Raw genomic sequence first — 26047 nt, 5'->3', positions numbered from 1 at the left:
ACTTATTTCCGGCCCTCCATCTGCCCCCACCTCTAATAAATCCCCCTCTACCTTCCATTCCCCTTCAGACCCATGTAGAGGTGCTTCTTTTTCTCATCTAATTTTCCCCTTGCCCATTCTCCCAATCTCCTCCTCCGCCGACTTTCTACAATTCCACCCCCTCCAGCTTTCCCTTTAATCCCTCCCTCTGATTTTTTTTTCCTCCTTTACAGAAAGGATTTGGGCTAAGTGTTTAATGGATTGCAACAAATGGGCAAAAGAGTGCACTGTCAGGTGCTGTGGATGTATTCAGACACCAAACTTAATTTTAGAGACTGTGTTTTCTTTCTTTCTTTCACAGCATTCATACAATTGCAACGAAGTTCCAAAAACAACTAAACTCGATATAACTGACCACGCACTGTGCAGATGAGCTGGCGTAGAGTGGCGCACTACTTATAACCGGAGAACGTGTTTAACTTTGCTTCAACCCTTAAGCTCATTCAAGGACTCTTGTATTAAGAGCCTCTCTACTGAAGTAAGAACATGACCCACTTCAAGTGCTAACCCTAAATTTAAGAAAACAGAGTAGGTTAGAGGAATTAAAGCAGATGTTTTTATTAAGTGACCGAAACTTTAAAAAAGCAGAAGCTAAGGTATCCAGACTTACAGCTCCTATTACTCAATGTCCAAAACCCCTACCCTAGATCAGATGCTTTATATTATGTAATCAATGGCAACCCAATTTGGAGACCCTCCCCCAACTCTCTTTGCAAATTAAGCCAGTATAACCCTAATGACATCACTGGGGTTAATTTATTTGACTTTAAAAAGCCATCCTCTGAGATGCTCTTTAAGATGGATTTGCAAAACTGAGCACGGATTTATTTAAAACGTAAAAGTTCTATAGTAGAGTTTTGAAGTTCCGCACACTCACTTACACACAGCAGAGCCTCCTAATACCAAGCTTATGCTGTCCATCGAAAAATATTATTCTAACAACCTCAGCAGTAATGACAAGAGATTGAACTGGTGTTGCTGTTGTACACAGTGATCAAGTCAATACATTTAAGAGAGAAACTATTGTTTGTTATCACAGATTTATTGTGTTACCCACAAAGTAACATATAAAGACACAAGTTGTGTTTTTTTGAGTTCTCCTTTATCTCTCACAGCAAACAAGGAGACACGACTTGGAAAATGGTGACAGTGTGGTGTGTCCCTCTAGTGGCACAAAGAGGTAACTAGAGTGTTATGCTGTTTTAGGACTCATGTTGGAAAAGTTATAAACAAACCCAGTAAAAAACACAACTTAGGAACATCTCGCATATCAATGCTGTACATCGGAAGAAAATATACACATGGCTGGAAAAATATTAACACGTAAACCCATCTTTAAATGGTCAACTCTAAAATTAGTTAGAGTGGTGCTTACCAAGGAGCTGCCATTCCACTTTCATTTATTGAAAAGCTAGCTTTAGAAATACTCATTATCTCAAATAATAAGTTACCTGAAACTGTCAACATACTGTATACGAAAGACTCAGCTCCTAAAGGCATCTTGCTACTTGGTAGAGCAAAGCACCGGGTGCTGATTACAGACAAACAAGTGCTGAATGATTAATCTGAGATGTCAAGGGTCACGTTTTTCAAAATAACTATGGTCTGGCAGCTGAGATTATATGTTTGTATGTGGGCACATTCGTTTCCAATTATTTCTTGTTAAGCACTTTGACTAAACGTTGCAACACAGCACAAATTAAGTGACCTTCTGTTTAACAATACATTCACCTTTACAATATAGTGACAAATAAAGTCCACGAAGGCCAGGCTTCTCTACTTTACCTAAAACTAAAAATGACAACACCTAACATAACCTCCATCAAAATCAAGAGGCAGAAAAATAAAAACAAATGTTGTTTTTACAAGTAAAAGAGAATCTCTGGCTAAATCTCTATAATCTCTTTATATCAGCAGAGCCTGGCTAGTCCCGTTTGCTGCAGCTGTGGAAACCAGGATGGCGTTTGATTCCCTCTACGGTTGGACTACTCAGTGGGAGGACAGGGACAAATGTCCTCGCTGTAAGATTAACAGAGCCCCTGCAGGGACCAGTTCGTCAGCACCAGGGTAGCAAAGAGGATCAGTTCACAACTTCTGGACCACCACCTGGAACTTACCTGACAAGACAACATGGAGAGAGATATACTGCATGAAAAATCAAGTATGTTACCACACACACACACAAGTTTAATGGCTGCTGGTAGTGGCCAGTGGGCTTTTAATGTCCATTAAACACTTTAGGACTTTAAGACAATCATTGACAAATGTGCTGGGAGTACTTACAGGATGGCATGACAGAGACTTCAGCTGTCACCACACTGTCCAGACCAATGTTTGACAGAGCACCTCTCACCATGCCACAAGAAAATGCAAGGTACTGAGAGAAAACACACAAATTAACCTTCTGTTTCTTTATTATTGGCTGTATCCCAAAAACAGGCTTGAGGGCTTAATTCTAAGTTGATATAGAGAAGGCATTAGGGATATAACAACTCCATTGATCAATCATTAACTGATTAGTTGTTTACTGGAATTAATACACATTTCTGATTTTTCAGTTTCTTAAATGTGACTATTTCCTGGTTGCTTTTCTCCTCATAAGAACAAAACCATTACAACTGAATCGCCAGGTTTAAAAAACAACAATGTTCAACATTTTATGGACCAAATGATTATTCAATTCATCAACATATTAACTGATTATAAAAACAATAGTTAGTTGCAGCTCTAGAATGCATACTGACCTTAGGAGCCTGTTCCAGGTACTGTTTTCCACTGGAAAGCTGAGTCAGCAGAGCAAACTTGTTGTCCTGTAAAACATAGGTACCCTGTGGCAGAAAACAATGATTTAGATAAAAATAAAAAACAATGGCAGCAAATGTTTCATTTAAGGAAATGCACATTTGACTATACTCTACTTCACACACAACCAACACTGTGGTAAGCCTGAGAAATCACATGCTTTATTGATCTGCACTTTAATTTCACCTGATGGTTTGTCCTAAGGTTGTCAATCTGCCTCCTGAACACCTTTGTCCAGAAGTCTTTACAGATGAACTTCATTATATCCAGCTCATCCTTAAAGCTGGGAGAGTCCCTGGTTAACCTGGGCAGAGGAAACATATAGTTAGGGATGCAAGATCAGCAAAGATGGAGGTTGTACAAATTTACTATCATACAAAGTATGACTACTTTTAAATCAGGACGTTTTATAAAAGGTCTATTCATTTCAGTTTGCTAAATTTCTTGTTTCTAGATATAGGTAACTAGCTATAAATTGCACTTTATAGACATGGGCATTATTTTAATTATATAACAAAGTTATGTTGTAGTATTGTTTTTTACTGCAATTAGTTTGCACTATTCGTTTGGGTCATCAATGGAAAGTACTAGGGGTGGGTCAAAATACCAATTTGGTGATATAACGTTGCCCTTCCTCGTGCAATACAATAATCAATCAATCGGAGAAAGCTACGTTAAGACATGACCCATCCATGTTCAATACATAGACTTTGTTCTCTATGTTGTGATCAATCAACTTTTCACAAATCTTTTGTTTTCTTCAGTTAGACACATATCGTGATGTATCGCTATAACTGTGCATATATCGATTATCACAGAATTGTTGTATCGTGATATTATTGGTATCGTGGACCATGTATCGCATATCATATTGTGAGGTACCCTGTGATTCCTACACCCTACTTGAGTGTTAGTGCTGTTGTACCTCTCAATGAGTCCTTGTCCCACTCTGAAGCCCATGCCTTCGAGGACTGACACACAAACAGCCCTGTCCTGAGGAGAGAGCAGACGAGATCAGAGATGATATACTCTATGGTGAATACAATTCTTTTTTTTGGTTGTTGGTTATATTTACTGCACATACCTTGTTGTCCATCTCTCCTTTGCCGGACTGCTGCTCCTTGTAAACATGAGACACGATCTCCATATGGAGAAATTCAAACAGAGCCTCGTCTGCCATCCCTGACGAACACATTTAAACGTGGTTAAACAACCCGACAAAGACACACACGGCCAAACCACAACAGGTTTATTCAAGTAAACTAGTTAGTCATATTGTAAAAACAACTCGCTGTGATGAGGAAAAAACAGCATTTAGTGGGAAAATAAACCATTGCCACAACATAGCATTGGCTACATAGTTAGCATGAGATAATTAGCTAATGTTTGATAACAACGTTGACAAAGGTAGAGATGATTTTTGCAGAAGAAGAGGAATAACGTCTACAGAAACAATGCAGTTATGTATGTTTTGAGCCGGGATACACAGTTTAAACTACTATACCTGTCAAATTATTGTGGGTTACACGAAGTAAATACGAGCCACTTCCTAGGTTGCGCTTCACATTAACACCAGGACGCTCCTATTCGCGATTCACGTCGGCGGGGTTTTGCGGCATATAGCTCGTCAAATGAGAGAATATTTACGTATTGATAGTGTATGTCACAACTTAAAACAAATTGGAACTCACCCCCAAAATAATAAGACCATTCAATTCACACAAAATACATACTACCCCAGTACTTGATTTAAAAGCGCCAGTGTCACCGCTGCCGGTGTGCGCCGTGTTCGTAACAAACATATTCTTGATCATGTGACCTGGCATATCTTCCAATCACGGTATAAAACGTCACGTATCACGTGACAAAAAAAGCAAGGCATTTCCTTATTTCTCATGTGATCTGTGTTTTCGACTGAAGGTGAAGGCTCCCTCTCTTATTTGAGGTTAATATTGCATGTCCCTGCACTAGTTATTTAAATAATAATTATTATGATTTAATATTATAATTACATAGCGTTATTTGGCTCTGTTTTCAGTGTAACTGACGACGTTTGTGTGTGTGTGCAGTCATGGCTAGTAGGTACCAGATCGTAGTGCAGGGTGAGGCATCTGAGACAGACTCTGATGATGAGGTTTACATCACCTCATCGCCTGCTCCACACACTGCCTCAGGTGGAGCAAAGGTACGTATATGTGTGTGTTTGACACATGATAAAAGCCTGCCTCCACCTGTCCTGTACTGAGTATATGTCCTGTTTTGTCTGTGATCTTGAATATTGTCAGGTTCCTGGTGAGGCATCCGAAACAGACAGTGAGGAGGATTCAGGGGAGGAGCGGGCAGACCGAGTCTCTGTAATGAGTCACGAGAGTGCTCAGATTTTCAAGAGAGACCTGCCTCCTCTTATTGTGGTCAAAGACCACCCTGATATTCAGTCCATTGTCGAAGACAGGCCAAGCCCTACACACAGGCCGCACGGTAAGGCAATAATCATCCATCCATCCGTATTCTAAAACTATTGGAGCCAATCCAAGCTGATTTAGGGTGAAAGGTGGGGTACACCCTGGACAGGTCGCCAGTCCATCACAGGACCACATAGAAACAAACAACCATCCACTCTCACACGCAGACCTGCAGTAAATTTTGAGTGTCTGATTTGCCTAACCGCCAAATCTGCATGTTTACGGATTGTGTGAGGAAACTGGAGAACCCAGAGAAAACCCACGCACACAAGGAGAACATGCAAACTCAGTCAAAGGTTTTGAATCAAAAGGTCTTCTCGCTTTTCTTTTGACCTTTTAATTGCATGTCATTGTCTGATTAATGAGTTCAGATCCAGTTGAAAACCCATGAAGCCAGAAAGGTTAAAAAAACAACTTTACATTTTCAAACAGTACCAACATCTCAACATGTAACAAGTAATGTAAAATCCAATTTGCATAATGATAATTGCACTCGTAATTTTGTTTACATTTCAGTTTATTTTCAGCCAAGTCTGTGTCCAGCGTTGTTTTCGCGACATCTCACAAATCTAGCTTCAATGAAATGCTTGAGTGAAAAATCACACTAGGTTTTAATGCTTTCTCTTCTCTGCCAATGTCTTACATTTTCAGGGGACACACTTCTACAACAGAAGCTGCAGGAGTCGAACAGCCGACTGTATCACGACGTCTCACAGACGCTACGGCAGGTTTATAGCGGTGCCACCAGGGAGGTATGGTTGTGTATTTTTTTATGTAATACATGATTTAAAAACCCTCAAATATATGAATAGATACTAAAGTGTGCCTAAAATACTAAAAAAAACACACACCACCTATAGACTTTTAAAACACATGTAACATAATAATACAAATATAGGATAAGCACATGCTGGCCTGCAAGTGGCCGTCTGCATTGGCAGTGGTGCTGAGTGGCAGTACACACATGACAGAAAAAGTGTTTCAGCACCCAAAACCCACAGATGAAATAAAACATAGAAAAAGGATGGTACAAAAATAGAGGTTACACAAACATACAGACACACATTGCAGGGCACTGCAGTTATTACTTCACCCCATGGAGTTGGAGTGAAGTATTGTTTTTAGTGGCTCTGTGTGTCTGTCTGTCTGTGTTTCCACACTTGCCAATATGACCAACAGAGGCCGACAGAGGCTTATTGCGTGAATGGGGTGAAGTCTGCCATCTGTGATTGCCTTGTTCTCCCCTGTGGTGGAAATGAATTAATAGATTTGAGGTCACATAACCTAACCCATTATCAATAATGTTACACAGAAGATACTTGATAGATACTGTATATATAGGAGAAGATAGATATTTAGTGATATTGCAATGTGAAACACAACACAACCTCATTCGGCAATACACGCCAAATAGCAGTAAAGATCAAATACATACAAAAGGCAATGCATGTAATGTCAGAAGCTTTATGAACACAGTGGATAGAAATGACCTGTCAGACAAAGAGGTGCTGATCTGAATCAGTTGTATTAAAAACTTACATGAATTTACAGATTCCAGGGTCTCGACAGCAACAATCATCAAGTCCCATTCAATAGATTTGCGTTTTTTTTTTCTTTCTGTGAAAGGTGCGCAGTGCAACAGCGCAGCTGAACACATCGCAGGGCGCCATCATCAACGCTTCTCACAGCATCAGATTAATTCTGGATGACCTGAAAGCTGTCTCTGAGAAGATTGACATTATCACAAGCTGTCAAATACTGCCTGAAATTAACATCGGTAATCCGACTACTAATACCTACTAATACTCCTGTTTCTTGAGGAGAGATGTTCCTTTATTTTACATCACTGTGTTTTACGTCAGTGTGTTTATAAGCAATGCGCATGCGTTTCAAATATATGCTGCATACTACAGTATATAATATATGTATCTATCTGTTACATCGTGTTATTCTTTGTCTTCCTGAGGTTGCGTAATATTTCTGTAAGGAGTTGGAGTGAAGAAGAAAAAAAGATGCTCTCTCATCTCATGTTTTGCACCCACATTTCACATTGCCATTTTGGGATTGTAATTATTACTTTAAAAATAGTTTAGTATCTTTTACCGCCAAGACTGATTATTATTATTTTTTTTTTTATTTGGCATATTGTCTTTGGTGTTTTCTGGTCCTCTGTGATTGACCAGGGATGCTTCTAGTGCAATATTCCCTCTTGTGTGTTGACAATATAAAATAAAAACAAAACAATAATTTAAATGATAAACTGTCTGGATGGTTTACTGTTGCTTTGAATGAAAGTAAAGGTAATGACAACTGAAACTATTTTCTTTCCTGTAAGTCATTAGTTAGAATTGAAGTAGATCTTCAAAAACATAAATATTAAATACATGCAATAAAGACAGAACATGAGTACATCCCATAATGTTATTGTATCCCATATAAGCTAAGTCTGTAATCACTCTAACTCACAGAACTCACATTAACCTAAAAGAAAGAGACTTGAGCTTTGAAGTGAACCAACGTTTGTCAGAAAGAAAACCAGTCAATTATAATTAACAATAGCAATATGAGAGAGTGATCCTGATGTATAAGGCCAGTCTTTCCATTTTATATTGTATTACAAAGGAGCCAGTCCCTTTTCCTTCTTCCTTTATGTCGGCTTCACCGTGAGTCCACACGTTACCCACAGGTCAAACAGGCATGAATGTATACACGAGCAGCATGACGAGCAGGTTGAGAACTGTGGCCCCAATACCCACAGCATCAAATATGTGGTCATTGTCTATCTCACACCAGGCAGAGTTAGGAGTCACACTTTCAGGATCCTGCTGCTGAAAGAGAAAAGAGTGTTGAATTTGTTTAGCAAGTGCAGGACAGTTCATCATCACAAATTCAGAGCCAGACCTTACATTAAGGGTAGTGTCATTACATGTCTAAGCCACTTGATGGCACCATTGCTATAAGCATAACAACCACAAAGCCTAAAATAGTTTATTTCTCCTCTTCTGGTATCTACCCTGACAAACCCAATCTACTCTGTTCTACTATATTCTGTTGCATTTAATATCTGTGTAATTTCCCCTGTAATCTATATAATTTAATTACATTTTTAGACTCAAGCAGGGTATGCCACACAAATATCTGTTTTATAGCTGTATTGTGTAACATGCAGGGACAGCTCCATAAATTATAATTAGGTTTACTGTATATGTACACACACATAGCTTGTGTTAAATCTAATGTACTAACAGGGTTTAATTTATTAGTAGGCACAATTAATTAATTTACCCTGTCTAATATAGGCATACACTCACAGTACAGTAATGAAACCACCTCATATTTTGTATTTACCTCCTTCATGTTTCGTCTCAGTCCTGTCTGTGAAGCTGGCTCCATTTCTCAGTCTTCAAACTAACTCTGTCAGAGTGCTGTAAAAACTAGTTCAACCGTAGTCCAAAAACAAATCCAAAAACAAATGGCTCCAAATATTCACTGGGATAATAATTTCCAGGCAGTAAATTGCGTGTTGTACTCGCAAGTCCTCTTTTTCCTCTTCTCTCCCTGAGCTCTGGAAACCCGCAGGTCGGTGATAGACGAGTGTATAATGGGATGCACTTTTGTTTGGCTGTAAGTCTTAGTAGCTCAGTATGTCACACAAGGTCAAGAGGCTGGTCAGCTGTCCAGCCGCTGAATCCGTGTCGGGTCATATATAGTTGGTTTGTAGCTACCTCTGTGTGTGTCCACTGGGTAATGTTACTAAGGGAGTGAAGAGGCCTCAAATACTTTGTGTTGACATCACTACTGCCCTCTTATTTGTGTGTGCATGTGTGTGCGTCGAAAGGTGTGCATAGAGGCAGTTTGGAAATCCATATATAATGACCAGTCAACTTTGAAAATGTTTTGGTTTTTCCTTTTAAAGCCTTTAAAAAAGCGTCAACCTGAACAGTTACACACCCACATAGTGAATAGCTGATTCACATCCATCAGCTCTGAATGGATCCACAGAGACATCATTATAGGGGAAGCTGAGGGGGCAGAGAGAACCTCCCTCAGGCCACTCGTCAATGGAAATTAATGTTTTACCCAATTAACCTGTGGAATATTTAGAAAAGATTTAAAGTGTAGGAAACAAATGATAAATCGCTTCAGATTATCAATGCATCTTTCAAAGTATCTAAAGAACTAATCCCCACCAAAATGTAGGTATAACTGCACTGAAGAACTTGTCTTCTAACAGCTTATCCTCCCTCTTTCTGTCATTCAAACTAACTTAAAGGTTGAAAATCAATGGTTGGAGATCAGCCAGGTCTTTGACCTTCTCCCCTGCCTGGAACTGAGGTAATAGACCATAGAAAAAGTCAAAGATCAGTAAATTGATCGGCAACTCTCTTGGGTTAAAGATGAGTATAATGAGACCCTGGAGACAAAAGCTGTCTTCATTGCGGGGGCCACCTTTTTAAGATAAAGAAGCATTTCTTTCATCCCCCAGATCTTATCTGATTATTATTATTATTTCCTGTGTGTTAATGAATATGTTGGTCTACATATGGATTTCCCAGTTCCTAGATGTGATGACTGAGCTCCAGGCTCTGGGAGCTGCATGAGTGACGAGTTATTATTAATGAGGGCAAACACTGAAATACAAAGAAAATACAACAAGAAAGAAACATTGATTCCTAAGGTATTACAAAATATCAACATGAATGCACGTTTTTGAATTCTGTAAAAATATTTCTAAATCTATTAATACACGGAAGCATAAAAAAAATAGAATGCATAATTGCTATGTCCTGCTGTAATCATGTGCTTTCATTTGCTTTCTGATGTCTCTCCTGCTACTGTCTCACCTCTTAAATCAATAGCATTTAATTCCTTGACAGTAAAATAATGTCAATAATAATAATAATAATAATAATTTTTTTTTCAGTTTATAAGTTAAGAAATTGCTCTATATTATAATGTTACCATTATCTTTGTCCTGATGAGGTTTAGTGATCAACTTTGGGGGAAAAGTGAGAAACCATGCTAATATGACAACCTACTGGGATTGACTGTGTTCCTGATTTCTCCCAGTGAGGATGTGGTTGTAAATGACATTGAACTTTTCAGACACATGCTGGCTTTTGCATTAAACACAGATCTAGGTGCATCTGAAGCGGCATGAGCATAAAATATTTTGACTCAGTGGGTATTTTTCCTTTAAGGCTGGATGGACTTTTGAGGGGATTGTTACACACAACAGGCAACTAGGACATTATTTCACTGTTTACATGAAACATCTTTCCTTGTTACACTGACAGTGTCTCGAGGCTCAGAGCCAGGCATGGGGTTCACGCTTGAGCTGGCACACTAACTAAAGACCAAAATAGGAACACAGCAAACAATGGACCAAGGCACAGAGGAACAAGTATGAATGCTTGCAGTCCACAGAGTGCAGAGGGCAAACGAAAATAGGAAAAGAGTAGACGCTACATAATTAAATCACACTACATTTTAGTGGCAGTCAGAGCTACATTATGCTGGACACTATATGGTGTGTGTATAGTATGTGTGTGTGTGTGCAGAGGGCAGCCACTCATATTAGCCAGGTCAGTGGCTGCCTCATGGGACGCCCAAGGACATACTGTTAGTTTATCCGGCTGGGTGAACATGGCTGCACCCAGGAGCACAGGTTTTCTTAAGCAGCTATGCTACTTAAAAAAAGAGCTCTGCTCTGTGGGTGATAAACTCATTTTCATACAGTTAGAATATTCAAGACGACAAGAAATGATGATACTTCTCACCTACAAACCACAAGAATAAACAAGAGGGAAAAGCTCTTGGAGGAGCTAAAAGATGGACAAGCACTCACTGATACACAATGTTAGCCTTAATGTTGTTATTCCAACTCATTTCAGTGATTATCTTGGTATTAGAAAACATAATTTGCAGGAGTTAGAATGAACACACAGAAATAAGTCCCTTTTTTTTAATTGCTTGAGGGTCTCGGCAGCTCTCATGTGTAAAGGAAGGCTATTCCACAGGTTAGGAGCTTCCACAGAAAAGGCTCTATCACCTCTGTTTTTTTAGATCTGGCTCTGTGCAAGAGCAGCTGGTCAGTTGACCTAAGAACTCTGCCTGGAGTATGTGGCTTCAAGAGCTCTGTCGGGTATGCAGGTACCATGAATCCAAAAAAGATTCCTTGCAGATGTGTGACAGAATGGGCTTAACATGTTAACAGCACTACAATAACCATCTGAAAGGTCAGGTTGTCCAAAAAAAATGTATTGTAGTTTTCTTTAGGTTAAGAGTTAAGAAGTTTAACACCATCTCCATCTGTCTCTGAGACAGTCCAGCAGAGACTGTTCAACAGTAAGGTAATACTGTATATATCTGTAAATCATCTGCAAAAAGATGGAAGGAGAGGGTTTTTTTTTTTTGTTTTTTTTAAATAAATAAATCCAAAGGAGAGCAGGCGTAGTAAGAAAAGGATAGGGCCCAGGATAGAGTCCTGAGGCACCCCACAGATAAGCGGAACATGCCAAGGAATATTGACGTAGATGAACGGAGAAGCTTCTATTTGATAAATAAGACCTGAACCAATTAAGTGCTGTGGCCCTAATGCCCACACACAGCTCAAGACTAAGTCTATGATGTCTAAGGGGCAGTGAGATATCCACAAGTGGAACTATTTTTGTAACAGGAGGAGAGGGAGTAGAGGGACTCCAAAGCAGCAGTGCATATTGAAGGAGGAGCAGGGTCTGAGACAGAAGGAGAGTTAGGTTCACGGTGGTACAGCATAAGTCAGCATAATGACAAGCAATGATTTGTGTATGAAAATGACAGTTGGAAATGTTTTTTTTGAAGTGTTTTTTTTTAAAAACTATACATTTTCTATAAATCCTAAAAGGATTTAGGAGAAATAAGTTGTTCCCTTTGTTTTAGCTCAATGATCTCGTCTCTGAACCAGAATTGACCCACATTTTACTCTTTTGTTTTCTAGTTTTCATATGAGCTGTATAGTCGTGTGTAGTCTGTATAGTTGCAGAGATGTTACAAAAATCAGAGCTGTAACCTGCTAAGAAATATAGGTTCAAATACCAACAGTTTATTTTCCCCAAATCCAAAAATGAAACAAAACAAACAATAAAGCTCTGGAAGTGGTGTTTTGTGTTTTATTGACATTACGATATTTACATCATATTATCATAACATGAAAAGTACAGCATTTGTTCAATAGTTACTCTCGGGAACTGGAACAAACGCAATTTTAGAGGATGGAAGTGTTCTCCTTTGATAGTATAACTTTCCCTGCTAAAAGGAGTTTGCATGATTAGCACTATATTATTCCTTGAATGTGAGTACACTGTTAAATGAAAAGTGACTGTCTGCATCCAGCATGGCCTCTCAGGCTAAAAATTAATTAAATTCACAAGTCGTGAACAAATATGAGAATTTGTCTCGGCGTGGCTGGCTGCCTGTCATATTCTTAACTGCAGAATACGCAGTAGATAATATAACTCGTTGATCCGTCTAATACCTGCATTCTCTTGATTGCTGACATGAAAAATGTTTCTTATTTGGCTACAGAATATCACAAGGATGCTTATAAACCTGCAATGATTTTTGTGAGTTTATTTATATATTTTTTTTTTATATACTGTATAATCTCATATAGCTCACTGCCCATATTAACATTTTATTTGAACCTGTGCATTTAATATTTGTAGAAAATCAATGTTTCAGTCTAAAAAGATGACTTTTACTAGTGGCCTTTAAAACCCTTTATTGAAAGATGGCACCATTACCAGTATCTGAGTGAACCTGAGCTGAATCAGTGAGCTTACTTGTTTGATAATATCATGTGAGATTTAGGTACAGCACAAAGTAGGCATAATTATATTGTGATACCTCACAGCTGTGGTCAGACAGCAGATGTCCAGGGAAACAACAGTGGTGTGAACTCTGCTACACAATGAATTTAGCTCAACAAACGTCACTGTACAATTCTTAGATGTGACAGGGAAGTGGATGTGTGTAAGCAGGCTTACTGTGTGTGTGTGTGTGTGTGTGTGTCTTTTGTGAGAACCAAAGTCTAAGTAAGGGCATTTTTTGGAATGTGACGACGCTTTGGCTTTCACTTCTTAAAAGAGCTGTTTGAGGGTTGACACTTGATTGCGGGGCTTAACACATTACATATTAGTTAAGATCTGGGTTTAATTATCAGAGCTCAGGTCAATGTTTCCAGTAGTTCTAACACTGTCATTGCTGACGTCTCCAAATACAGCTACAGATTGATCCAGTGAGGCAGTGCATGTCAGGTGATGGCAGTGCTAATGGCAGTGTTTTAAGCCTTCAAATTTATAGCAAGATTGGCTTCTAATTTATTTTGGAGAAAAAAAAAATTACTGCAACATTGTAAATATCCTTCTATAAAACTGAAACCAGTGCAGAAAGTTGGTTCTTAAATGAGAATTTTTAGCAAGGATTTGTTATTACTATTTTGTCTGTGACAAGGAAACTTTGGGATAACCAACAAGTTCATATGTGGAAATCAAGAGGGGAAATATTCATCTTCAAAACGTCCTAAAAAAAATAACCTGTGATCTCCAGAACCATTGGTATTTGTTGACGTTCATTCTACATTTTCCAAAGTGGTGACATTTGCTTATTCAAAAACACAATCACAACAAAACCCCAACCCAAAACACTCAATGTTTAACTCATTCCATAAAACTAAGAGCATAAATACACAATTTTACATGAAATATTATAATGCAAAGATTAATAAAAACTTACTTACTTATTCACACAAGCCAACATGTAAAATTGTAGACAGGGTAAGAGAGCAAACAGAGGTTCCTGTGATCCATTCATCCTGTAGTGTCTTTTCAAAAACCTCTGACTGATGTGTGCACGTGATGAAGCCTTTTTAAGTATGGGTGCTTTCATATATAAAAGTATTGTGCTTTGTAGAATGCAGTAGAGACGTATGTGGGTCCTTCAGTACTATGTCTTTTCTGGCGTCAGCTTGTTGGTGGAGAAGAGAATGATGAGGATGAAGTGTAGATTCAGGCCAATCCTTATTCCTACTCGCTTGTCGGCTATGTTTAGGTTTGCTCCTTCGTTAGAGTCACAGAGCTTTAATCCAAACTCATATCCATAGTGACATGTTGCTCCAGCAGGAACGTTGCAACCCAATCCCAGGGAGTTTCCCGTGTGTTTGTGAGCGTCGAGACAGATGGCAAGGCCTTGTGTATGTCCTCTTTTTTCAGACAATCCACAGTGGTTCGTCCCAGTTTCTCTGTTACTTTTGCGTTCCCTTGTGTTGCACTGCAAGTTTGCACTGTCTTGATTTGTGTGACATCGCCTTGGTTTCATGTTGTTCCCTCTCTGATGCTGCCTTGTGGTTGAATTGTAGATCCAGTCACAGAAACATGATTCCAGACAATGGAGTCCTGGTATTTGGTACCAACTGTCAACACTGATGTGTTTCATGTCTGGGTGTTTTCATTGTCAGTAAACATGTTGAACAACCTGAATCAATGGCAACAATGTCAGTCATAGACCCCTTTTCCACAATGATTTGGAATTGTGTGTATTTCCTTAATCTCACACCTTTCCACTATTATTAACCCACCACACAAATTATGAAAATGATGACAAACATACTCTTTTACAAGATGGTCAGTCAGAAGCCCGTCTGGCTGTTAGGGTCGGCATGTTATACCTTAAGTCGTACTGTGTACGTGCACACATCAGATGGAGGTGTATATGTAGACAAATAGAAGCAGCAGAAGATTGAGAACAATGCCAATAATCCCCAGCAAAGCCAGGAATCTCTCCTCTGGTGTGCTCCGGTATGGACACATTAGGTCCATGTAAAACACTTTTCGTGACTCAGGAAATAATTATTAATGAGCGATCAACTGTACATACGTAATGATGCTCTGTTCAAGTGTTTTTAACTGTTTTAGGTTTTTTTGGTCCATTAAGAGCACTCCCTGTCTACATAATATATAATTGGCAGTGATTATATCTTATAACTCAATCATGAACCATGTTATAAGACAACAAGGCAGATGCAGCACACTCAGAAGTACCACAATCAAATCAAAGACACACAAGGTCTCTACATGTGGGCTCACTTGTCTTTTCACATGGATGTGTGAAATTGTTGTGAGCCGTGTGACAGTGGTTTTACAATGTTGTGAGGTGGAGATGATTCCTCTTTCGGCTCCTGTCCTGTGATGGGCAGCAGCTTTTAGGTAACAGAATAGACTTGTCTTTACTGATCCCCAGTGATGCAGGTGTAGATAAACGTGGCCACTATCCAGCTGAACACGCCGCCAGTGATCATCACATCTCAGCACGTACTCTGCATAATCAAACCCTCCAAGTGTATAAATGTATATAAATACTTTAAGAGGACGGCGGGCAGTGGTGACACTGCCGATGTCTCTTGTCCACGAAAACCTTAGGTGACGGTGGTGTAGATGTAGACAAATATGACCACTAAGAGATTGAGGATGGTTCCGATGATGCCCAGCACAGCTAAAATTCGCTCCTCGCGGTCATTTGCGGGGTCGTCGTCTCTTGCGTGAGCGCTGCAGACATAGCGGCTGCCCGGGACCATGGTTACCATCACAGAACCCCACCCCCACAGGGCGTGATGCCTGGATAATCAGAAGGCGATGGTTGGAAAGAGCAAATAGAAAGAGGAGGGGGAGAAGAAAGAAACAGGTTCATTATACTGGACACAAAGTAGCTGTAAATAAATAGTTTCAGTGCATGCATCAACTGTCATTCACATTAGTGCAAAAAGTTTTGAACTTATTTTGGTGCATGCGTCGACACCAAATGCATGCGTCTTTCTTCAAAGCTCCCATCTTTGCCTACATTCGGCTTTTTGTCCTCCTATTTCTCTCACTCCTTTTACATCCAACTAACTGCACGACGAGTCAATAGCCAATGCAATGCCAACACAAAATGGCCAAAACAAAGGCACATTCTCTAATATTTTGCTTCGTGCCTATCATCCAAGCCTGTGGGGGCAGTGTTATGACTGCTCTAGGGTTGCTTGATTTCTAGTTTCAGACCATAGTGAAAAAATGGTTCAGAATGGGACATCATTTCTACCACGGAGTCCAGACCTTCAGCCATTTATTACAATTTCCACCTGTAACTGGGCCTTGCTGTTGATGTGGGATCAATGATGTCTATTAAAACTGAATGAGGTCAGGCGACTGATGGGGGAATTATATGCGGTCCACGGAGACAGTTTGGGAACGTCGAGGCAAAGGGAGGTTAGGATGAGGACAGTGTGCAGTTGTAAGTATTTATATCTCTGTCTATCTCTCTCTGTGTGTTTATGCTTTAATAAGCATGACCCATGGGATTATTATTCAAGATTTAAGATATCCGCGAGTATTACACTCTCAACTGTCAACAATTAGATTGTTCCTCTTTCAATTTGTCAATAAGTCACCGTCCAATAAAAGATACAGTTTACATGGACAATCGCCAACTCGGTGTAAGCAATAACTGAACAGGCGTGCAAGACACAGACATTTATATTCATCCTAAACTCTCGTCCTTTTTCTCCACTTGTTCATTTTGGTTTTTCTTTTGTTTTGGTGCAGGCTAAACATTCCTACATCCATTAGCTGTGTGTGTGTGCGTGTGTGTGTGTGGACTGGGACATGGCCTTATCATTTGATGCAGCTCAGCCATTCAGCAGTGTAACATGATTATTTCCAACCCAATTAGTGGGGATGCGTGGCATGACACACCTCAAAACTCTGTGCCCTAAAGCACATAGATAACAGAGGGAAGAGCAGAAAAATACAAGGAATGGAGAAAAAGACAAAACAAAGCATAGCGAAGAGTTAAGCGATACAGAGATTTGTAGATTGTAGTATGATACAGATCTGTCCTGCCACTTGAGTTAGCGCTTCACTTTCTGATTTCATATATTATTGCTTCACTCTTTGTGTTTTTGGAATTGTTCATACTCCGCTCACATGTGAAGTTGTTAGTTATATACTTGTGAAAGTGCTTGTGTGCACTTGTCTATCCCTGAGAAATGAACAATGCATAGTTTCACACATACTTCTGCTGTGTTTTATTATCACACGCTTGAATTCAACAGCCTAAAAAATACATTTCAAGACATATCCGCAACTCCTCCTGTGTTATTCTCTCCCTCAAAACAGTTGCATTAATGACCCACAGAAGCACAAGCATTTTAAATTACTTGTGCTCAATCACCATACTTGCATCAAGAGTCGATCAGATGTAAATGTCTTGGAATTAATTAAGATAATAATAAAAGGATGTATTATTTGTCACTCATTCACTCAAAAATATCTCAGGTAATGGGCAGTTAGTGGCATTTTCAATACATCCAATGGCTCCCACCGCGCAGTGCAATACAAATACACAGTAGCACTGGGGAAATTCACCTCAAATGAATAAAAACGGCCGGGCCAGTTTGCCCCATGAAAGTGTCAGCTGAATTTATGAAGGGTGTGATATTAATTCCCCGTGGCGGTTGCGCCTTCCTTCCACAGATTCCTTCCGTCTGCAGTGTAAGTGTGCATTACTGTGAGAGTTTGACAAGTTGCATGTAGTGATTCACTATTAACGTCATCTCAAGGAAACATGAATGGAAATTAGAGCCCTTAGATGCATTACACACCAGGGAATGCCACTACTGAGTAAAGTAGTCTGTAGCATGTAGTTTAAAAAAAAATAAAAAAAAAAAGGTTGATTTTGGAACCCGATGAGGAGAATTGTGGAGAATTAAGTGGTAGAAGATGGATGGATGGATTTTGGAACTCATTTAATTCAGTGAAAGTATCTTATTGGTGCAATAATAGCAAAATAAATTATAATCTCCTAAATAATGTGTAGATTACATACAGTACTGTAGTAGTGATACAATTATTCTCCGCCTGTAGCTTTGTCTTTTGTCTCAGTTGGGTGTCCTCCATATATTTTCAGTCTGGTCATTGGCAATCTCGAAATAGATGGATGGATGAATAATAGATAGTCATACCGATCTTTAATCCTCGCTGTGATCCAAGGTATGTGATTATTGGTCACGCAAACAACGATAATGTCAAACGCAATAAAAAACAAATTGAGTTCTGTTGTACGTGCAGTAATGATTGCAGAAAGAAAGAAGTATCGATCGCGGTCATTGATTGGTGGTGATATTGACCTCACACGGAACGTCTTTATCAATGATCTCACAGCTTTTGTGTTTGCCACAGTACAGACACCCTGTTCAGAGATCAATGATGCACACATGCAGGTGCAGCACGGACATGAAGAAGGCTTGTGAAGTTGCAAAGACCTGATGTTTGGGTTACCACCAGATAATCGTTTTATGAATTCTTCCTATACAAATACACATACATTATGTATATACCCTTCTCTGTCTCTCTCACACACACACACACACACACACACACTGAGCTGCTGCACAGAGAATGGTGTGGATCCGTATGACACTAGAACATTCCACACAGCCTCATTACAAGCTTGAGGCCAGCGCTGCTAGAATCCAAGGCCAGCAACCATGAAATAACTGTCACTTCTCCTCAGCCACTGCCCTGCTTCCTCCATATCTGTGCATGTGTGTCTCCAGAGTGCGTGGGTGGGTACATGTGTGTAAGGAAATTCCACACGGGGAAAGAGAGAGAGTGAGGGCGCCTGCTGTAAGACGGCGTTTAAGAGCTGTGTTAATGATGTGTTAATAATGTCTCGTGGAAGTGGGGGAGAAAGTGTGAGACAAAGACCAATGAGTGTGTGATGGGGCTGAGTGACTTTGGACACAGTCTTTTCAGGTGACAGCTCAACCTATTAGAGATAAACAAAGTTAAAATGTTTGTGCCATTAACGGATTAGCAAAATCCTCAGATTAAAGGCGGCATAGACCGGAAGCTCCAATTAACGCTGCGTTTGTGTGTCTATCTGCGTCATTACCTCGTTTATGAAACCCTAAAGTTTCAGAACAAACAGTTTAGCCACTGCTGAGAAAATAGGGTTTTATTGTTTTCCTGGGCTCTGCGAAGTGGATCGGCACTTCTGTATGTTGATGTTGTCGTCAGTATACCTCACCACTCCTCTCACCACCGTAGCGCCTCCTGGTGCGGGCACTAGTTCGGGCACATCCGGTTGCGTACATTCAACCGCAGAAGAAGAAGAACTACTCTCGTTGTAGCTGCTGAGATGCAGAGCATCCACCGTGCCAGAAGGGGGAGCTGTGTATCTGAGAGCTGGCCTATCTATTATGTCACTTCCAGGTACCTTGCCAATCACAGGACAGTGGGAAAGCTCTCGTTGGCTGGCCAATCACAACACAGTCCACGTTCTGGGGGTGTGGTTTTGGTCTGAAACAGCAAAACGGCTGACGAGAGCGTCAGTGAGGAGATATTTTGATCGGCTCGTTTGCAGCGACTAGGAGGATTTTAACCATGAAAACAAGTTAATATATGTAAGTAGACCTCCATAACTAACATATATGTGCGATACAAGCATTCTATGTCACCTTTAAAGGCGACATCATTCATATTCATATCACATAAGTTAAACTGAACCTAAACTCCCTTTAGGGGGGCGTGGTCTGGTAGTGAACAAGGTGAGGGAAAGGTGTTTTAAAAAGGGGGAGGAGTCTGAGACAATGGACAAGAGAGTGATGAAAGAGCGTACCAGTAATGCAAGCATGGTCTAAACTTTGTTATTTGACTGAGGATCAGGGGCGGATAACACAGCCTAAGGGGCTCTATAAATACATCACATAATAACCAGTGTTATTGGGCTGAAGGGCCCCTTTCCGATAGAAGAGGTGAATAACATATATGATATATCACATAACATAAACAGTGTTATGTGGCTTTAAAGCCCTCATTAAAACATCAAGATGAGTAATGTAGTGGTGAAAATATCAGGACAGCAGCGCAGCAGCGCAGAGGCTTGGGCTTCAGGGCTCCCTGAATGTTCTCTTCATATTCTGAGCTGTATTATCCTCGTATTTTAATCTTGACTCTCTGGGAGATACTTAGATATTGGTCTCTCACTATGAAGTGTTATTCGTAAATATGTATGTGAGTTTTGAGCAGAATTTGTGTCTGTATATTGGAACATACATTATATGTGCACATACATATGTGTATATATATACATGTATATATATGAATAAGTATACATATGTGTGTGTATATAATATATATATATATATATATATACATTGTGATCAAATATCCTCCAACATGAACACACCAGGGATTCTGTATAGGACAACCACAGACTCTATAAAAGCGGATTAAGTCTTCTAAATTGGCCCAGTGAAGCTAATCAGAAAGTAAGAATATATTGAATAGCCACCAGGGGGCGACTCCACTGGTTGAAAAAAAACATTTGAATTGAAGTCTATGCACAAATGATGCTAGTTCTCAGTTGATTTAATAAACATTTTCCTGTGGAGTTCATAATCTCAGTTCTTCTTCCTAGCACATTATGTCAACGTCGTCAACTATATTCCTATTTAAAAGGTTTGAAAAGGAAATAGATGATAACCAATGTGATTGGCAGCTGCTATCGTCCAGTCGGTGCCTTGTTGCAGGTGATGTCTGAATTCCAGGATGCGAAATGTCACCATGGCACTTGAGGCGTCATAACAGGAGTTCAGATTCTCATGTCACAACCGGTTGCCACCTGAGTTAAATACGCCTTGGGGCTTTTGATTGGTTTTGGACAGGCTGCTGGATGACATGTGACTGACTGAGTCCCAGCATCATGTGACCTACACGAAACAGTTTGAATCAGCAGATGGAAACATTAAATGATCCCCTGCCTGCCCGTGCATTTCATGTGGACCATCGGATCACATTACCCTGCATCCAATTACGTGAACAACCATAATACCTCTGAACTCTGAACTTCTTACTGACCTTTCACCTTTGACCTTGGCCATCACCCTAAGGGAATGGGAAGCTCACTGGTGGATATATATATATATATACATATATATATATAAAGTGTGTGCATGCATCCACTGGTATGTTTAGACATGAACGTGAACTATACAAACAGAGAGATGTACTCACCACACATTGCACCAGGGGGGGCAGCCAAAGACTCCTTTCTCTCTTCCATTTATCCGAGCATGTTGTCAGTTTTTTCTTCTCCTCCGTCTTGCTGGTTGCCTTCAACTCCCTCTTCTCATTCTCCTCCCCCTCCGTGTCCCCCCTCTCACAACTGCTGTTCAGGTCCAGCTCTGTCACTGGTGGGGAGAATCCAGGCTACGCACACACACACACACACATACAAACACACAGCTCCAAGCAGCAGCGTTTTGGAGGAGACACTCAGACACAGCTGGGTTCAAAGCTCGGCGCACACACTCACACACACACACCTCCACACAAGCTCGCACAAGCGTCGCCGACTAACACAGCTGAGCTCCTCGACAGTCTTCACACCCCCACGCAGCCACACACACACACACACACACGCTCACGCCTAGACACGCAGCTGGTCTGTCCGCAGCTGGATGGAGAGTGTGCGCTGTGTCGTCCTGCGCATTTGTCTTGATGTTTGGAGGAATCTGTGATTCAAGTCGTGGAGAGAAGGTGGTCTCTATCTTAGTGTCATGATGGCATTTTGAGCTGTCGTCATAGACATAAAAACAATATATGCGTATTGCCTTTAATTAACACATCCTTTGTGTTGATGATGCACATCAAAGCATTTCACATGTGTCTCCTGAAGCCTGGACAGCAAACCTCCTCTGGCTACAGTTTTGTAAATGAGGCAGGCAGTCAAAGATATATATCCATATTCATAGGAAAGACCTGCCTCCCATTCTCATAGAAGAAAAATAATGTGTTCTCGTCCTGGTGAGATGACTCAGATGTCGATTCCCATCTTGCTTGATGTTTCCTCACAAAATAAAGGTCCAGGTCTCTCTATAGTCACTCCACTCCCCCAGTAGAAGCCATACAGGGACCAGAGTCTAGACTCATTTGCAGCAACATCTTAGCTTCGCCATGCTCGACTGTCTGCTGACAGTATTTAACAGTGATGTAAAACGGCTTTAAATAAGGATGGTTTTTTTTTTTCCCTCCTGCTTTCCGCTGGTGCAAGGAGTGGGCTTTTTCAAAAGTAGCCTGTCAGCATAAATATTTAACAGCGACCTCTTGCTGTGTTGCTGTCACCGTTGAAGTTCCTGTGTCCCCTTTGTGCGTTGGATGACAAGGTCTGTGGTTTTCTGTGGTGTTTTCAGTTGCTCTTTCTCTCTGGGCGTTTTCGCTGCTGCTCTCTGCTTGCATGTATTTTTGATTTGGTCTTCATCTCTAAATCCCGTCCCTTGGTGCAATCTGTTCTTTTTTAAACTCTCTACAATGTTCTTTCTTTCCTGTCAACACGTGTGCAAGCCTCCATCATATTTATTCTTTAGAGAAGCATACAGTCACTCAGGGCTTCCTCTCCTGTAGCTGTAGCTCAAACAGCTTTTTCATTAAGTGTGTCCCTATGTTCTCTGTTTTTCTGTGTCCACCCTGCAGCAAACCTTCATTTAACCTTCCCTTAATGGTCTTCGGTCATACCCAAGTCTCCACTTTCTAAACTCACCCTCTTCTTCCTCTGCCTGTAGTGCGCTGATTCACTCGGCCTATATCTCACTCACTGCCTGCCAGTCCCACTGCTTCTGTCCGCATCACGTCCGTCCTCCGGCTAATTACTGCTCAATTGTGGTAAAGTCCACCTCTATTTTCCACTTTGTATCTCTCCCAATGCTGCTCTATCTCCCTCTGCCTCTTTTATTGCACGTAGAATACACAGTTTCCTAGCTGCTGTGCTCTGAGTCATGCAGCTGCCTTTTCTCCATATTCCTTCCAGAAGATTGCAAATGTTCTTGTTCCCTACAACTCCTCTCTTTTAACAGCACACCTGAGAGGATTTAGCGTTTCTCTTTGAGTTATCCTTCTCCATCCTGATGGGACAGATGGAAGGATGGTCTATGTATAGACAGCCAATCAAAGAGAGTCAGACTTTCTCCAACTGCACAGCAGTCTCCTTATGTTGGTCTTTTCCCTCCGTGTGTTCTTGCTGCTGCTGATTACAGGTGGCGGCCTTCGTCCTCTTCATACAGGATTGTGTCCTTTCACTTGCTCTGGTCAGTGGTGCAAGTTCCCTTCTCTTTAAGACTGACAAAAAAAAGGGTGAAATAAAGGATGAAACGGAGGTAAATATTCCTTGAAAATACATTAAAAATAGCTGAATGACCCTCTTAGAAGATAGGATAGGAAATATAGCATAGAGGAGCTAAATAAAAGAGGGATGCCCTCAGGATCTGTGGAAGTGGCAGAGAAGATATGGAAGGAGAGAGAAGGGGTGGGTGGGTATGGAGAAAAGCTTGTGTGTGGGTGGAATGGAGAGATGATTGTAAGATGGATATGGGGGATAGTGAGAGGAGGAGCTTGTCAGGAAAAGGGAAGGAAAGAAAAGAATGGATGAAAAAGGCACATGGATGATGGAGTGGTAGATGGTGGAGAGAAAGATATATAAGATGGATGGATGGTTCTAATGATTGACATCCAGAAAACCTCTTGATGCTGCTGTCATGAAAGGAAATGCCTGTCCCAGGCTCTATTATTCAAAACTATTCAAAAACAAGATGACACCATTTTAAGTGGTAAATTCCCTATAAATAATTTCCACATCTTGCTATTTATATCTATTTTTACCTGCATTTGAATCCTTATGTGCACTCTCTGTCAATGCACTGCTCCTCTCCTGTCTCTTAATTTCTACCCCTCTCATCGATTCTCTCCATCCCTCTCTCTGCCCCTGCACACTCAGTCTGTGCTATCACTAAAATGCAGCATCCCCCTCCTGCTCCCCTCCTCCTCTGCCTCCTCCTCCCCCTCTCTACCACTGTTTTGCTCATTTCCCTCCCTCTCTATCCCCGTCTCCGCTCCCATTCTCTCCACATTTGTCTGTCTCTCCCTGTTGTCTTCTCTCCTCCTGTTTTCACCCATAGCTTCCCTGTCTCACACCTCACCCTCCGTCTGTGTTTCCCCATTCCCCATCCCCACATTCCATCACCACATCACACTGCCACCCTTTATGTCTCTGTCGTTTTCTTGCTTTTCTTTCACCCCTCCCTTAATCAGATAAGCTTCCAGAACAGAGTGGACAAGCTGTTTAAGAGGAGAGCTCTCAGAACATGTGACCACCATTCATAACCCTGCCACATGAATAATATACACTCAATATTTATGTACATATATATGTATGTGTATATACATATACATATATGTACATATATGTATATGTATGTGTATATACATATACATATATGTACATATATATGTTTATGTATGTGTATACATATATGTACATATATGTATATGTATGTGTATATACATATACATACAGACATATATACTGTACATACATACATACATACACATATGTGTATATACATATATATACAGTGTATATATATATATACATACATACATACAGACATATATACTGTATATACATACATACATACTGTACATACATACATATATACATACATACACATATATGTGTATATACATATATACAGAATATATATATATAAATATATATATATATATATATATATATATATATATATATATATATATATATACATACATATATATAAACATACATACAAACATACATATATACATACTGTACATACACATGTAAACCAAAAAATCCAATCCAAACCTGAGCAACATTCACAGTGCAGCACATTTGGGAGAACATAACAGTGATTTGGTCTCTGGTATGAGACAGCAGCTGCAAATCAGTTAAAGACTGAATAGAGACTATGAAATGCAATGTTGAGATGACTGAAGATGTGCACATGCCTCTCCATTTGAAAGGGAAACTCTGTTCGACAAATAGCAACAGAATCAATGAACAAATAAATCAAACATCAGTCCTGACCTGGGTTTGCGTGAGTGGTCAAAGTATGATTAAACAGAAGAACACAGAGAGAGGGATTGTGTTCTACTGTGTGTGTGTGTGCGTGTGTGTGTGTGTGTGTGTGTTGTGTGTGTTGTGTGTGTGTGTTGTGTGTGTGTGTGTGTGTGTGTGTGCGTGCGTGTGTGCATGTGTACGTGCGTGCGTGTGTGTGTGTGTGTGTGTGTGTGCCCACCTATGTATTAACTCATACATCACATTGTCCTTTGTGGGGAGTGGGGAGATCATTTTATAAATGTGACAACATTTTTCATACAGTATAAAACAAAAACTAAAAAAATAAGTCGCTATGTTTTCATCGATCAAACAGAGGAGACAAGATTAGCCGTGACAAATATTCACCCCTGCTTGTTGAAGTCACCTTTCAAGTATGCAGCCACCAGTATTACCCTGGACCTATGCTACTGTCTTTAATATGTACTACACCTTGTATATAGTATGTAGATGTACTTAAATGCTAAAGTCATTATCATTAGGAGTGTTTCTTGCAGCTACAAGATTTCTGGCAAAATGAAACCATGCCCTGTAACAAATATACACTAAAAATTTGGCCCAAAAAAGTTGTTGCTGTAGTTATGCATTTTACCAGACACATGATTACAGCAACTAATTGTTTTTCCAGAGATAAACAACAACAATTAACTGTTACTTTTAACTGTTTCATTTCTTTTAAACTGAAACACGCCTCGATATGGCCATTTATGTGTCCTTCACCATCAAAACATTCACGTTTT

General features: G+C 40.2%; 3 protein-coding genes across 8 annotated transcripts in view; 1 reads left to right on the top strand and 2 right to left on the bottom strand.

The window, feature by feature from the left end:
* Nucleotides 1-1097: 1097 nt before the first annotated feature.
* trappc6bl (trafficking protein particle complex subunit 6B, like) lies at nucleotides 1098-4606 on the bottom strand. Of its 2 annotated transcripts, none has more exons than XM_058633604.1 (7): nucleotides 4533-4606; nucleotides 3926-4023; nucleotides 3767-3834; nucleotides 3028-3145; nucleotides 2784-2867; nucleotides 2323-2416; nucleotides 1098-2156 (listed from the first exon to the last, which is right to left on the bottom strand). In XM_058633604.1, exons 2-7 carry the CDS (start codon nucleotides 4019-4021, stop codon nucleotides 2125-2127), a joined length of 492 nt encoding a protein of 163 aa, XP_058489587.1. In that variant the 5' UTR covers nucleotides 4022-4023; nucleotides 4533-4606; the 3' UTR covers nucleotides 1098-2124. The 2 variants fall into 2 exon arrangements, with proteins under 2 accessions (XP_058489587.1, XP_058489586.1); XM_058633603.1 differs by lacking the exon at nucleotides 4533-4606 and adding an exon at nucleotides 4346-4503.
* bloc1s3 (biogenesis of lysosomal organelles complex-1, subunit 3) overlaps nucleotides 3798-26047 on the top strand; it is a 56997-nt gene continuing 34747 nt past the window's right edge. For 2 of the 5 annotated variants that reach the window (XM_058633601.1, XM_058633602.1), the window contains exons 1-4: nucleotides 4682-4786; nucleotides 4911-5026; nucleotides 5127-5319; nucleotides 5955-6055. In XM_058633601.1, the coding sequence (XP_058489584.1) occupies nucleotides 4913-5026; nucleotides 5127-5319; nucleotides 5955-6055 (408 nt within the window). In that variant the 5' untranslated portion in view covers nucleotides 4682-4786; nucleotides 4911-4912. Of the gene's footprint in view, nucleotides 3877-4681; nucleotides 4787-4910; nucleotides 5027-5126; nucleotides 5320-5954; nucleotides 6056-6929; nucleotides 7557-26047 lie in introns of those variants that run through there. The other 3 variants (XM_058633600.1, XM_058633598.1, XM_058633599.1) reach the window with 3 other exon arrangements.
* On the bottom strand, nucleotides 12777-24264 carry LOC131462410 (protein TUNAR-like). The gene is made up of 3 exons (XM_058633606.1): nucleotides 24035-24264; nucleotides 21395-23494; nucleotides 12777-15955 (listed from the first exon to the last, which is right to left on the bottom strand). Exon 3 carries the CDS (start codon nucleotides 15922-15924, stop codon nucleotides 15757-15759), a length of 168 nt encoding a protein of 55 aa, XP_058489589.1. The 5' UTR covers nucleotides 15925-15955; nucleotides 21395-23494; nucleotides 24035-24264; the 3' UTR covers nucleotides 12777-15756.

Source organism: Solea solea, chromosome 7 (genome assembly GCF_958295425.1).
Source record: "Solea solea chromosome 7, fSolSol10.1, whole genome shotgun sequence".
Taxonomy (NCBI): domain Eukaryota; kingdom Metazoa; phylum Chordata; class Actinopteri; order Pleuronectiformes; family Soleidae; genus Solea; species Solea solea.
This window is presented reverse-complemented; position numbering and strand designations above follow the sequence as displayed.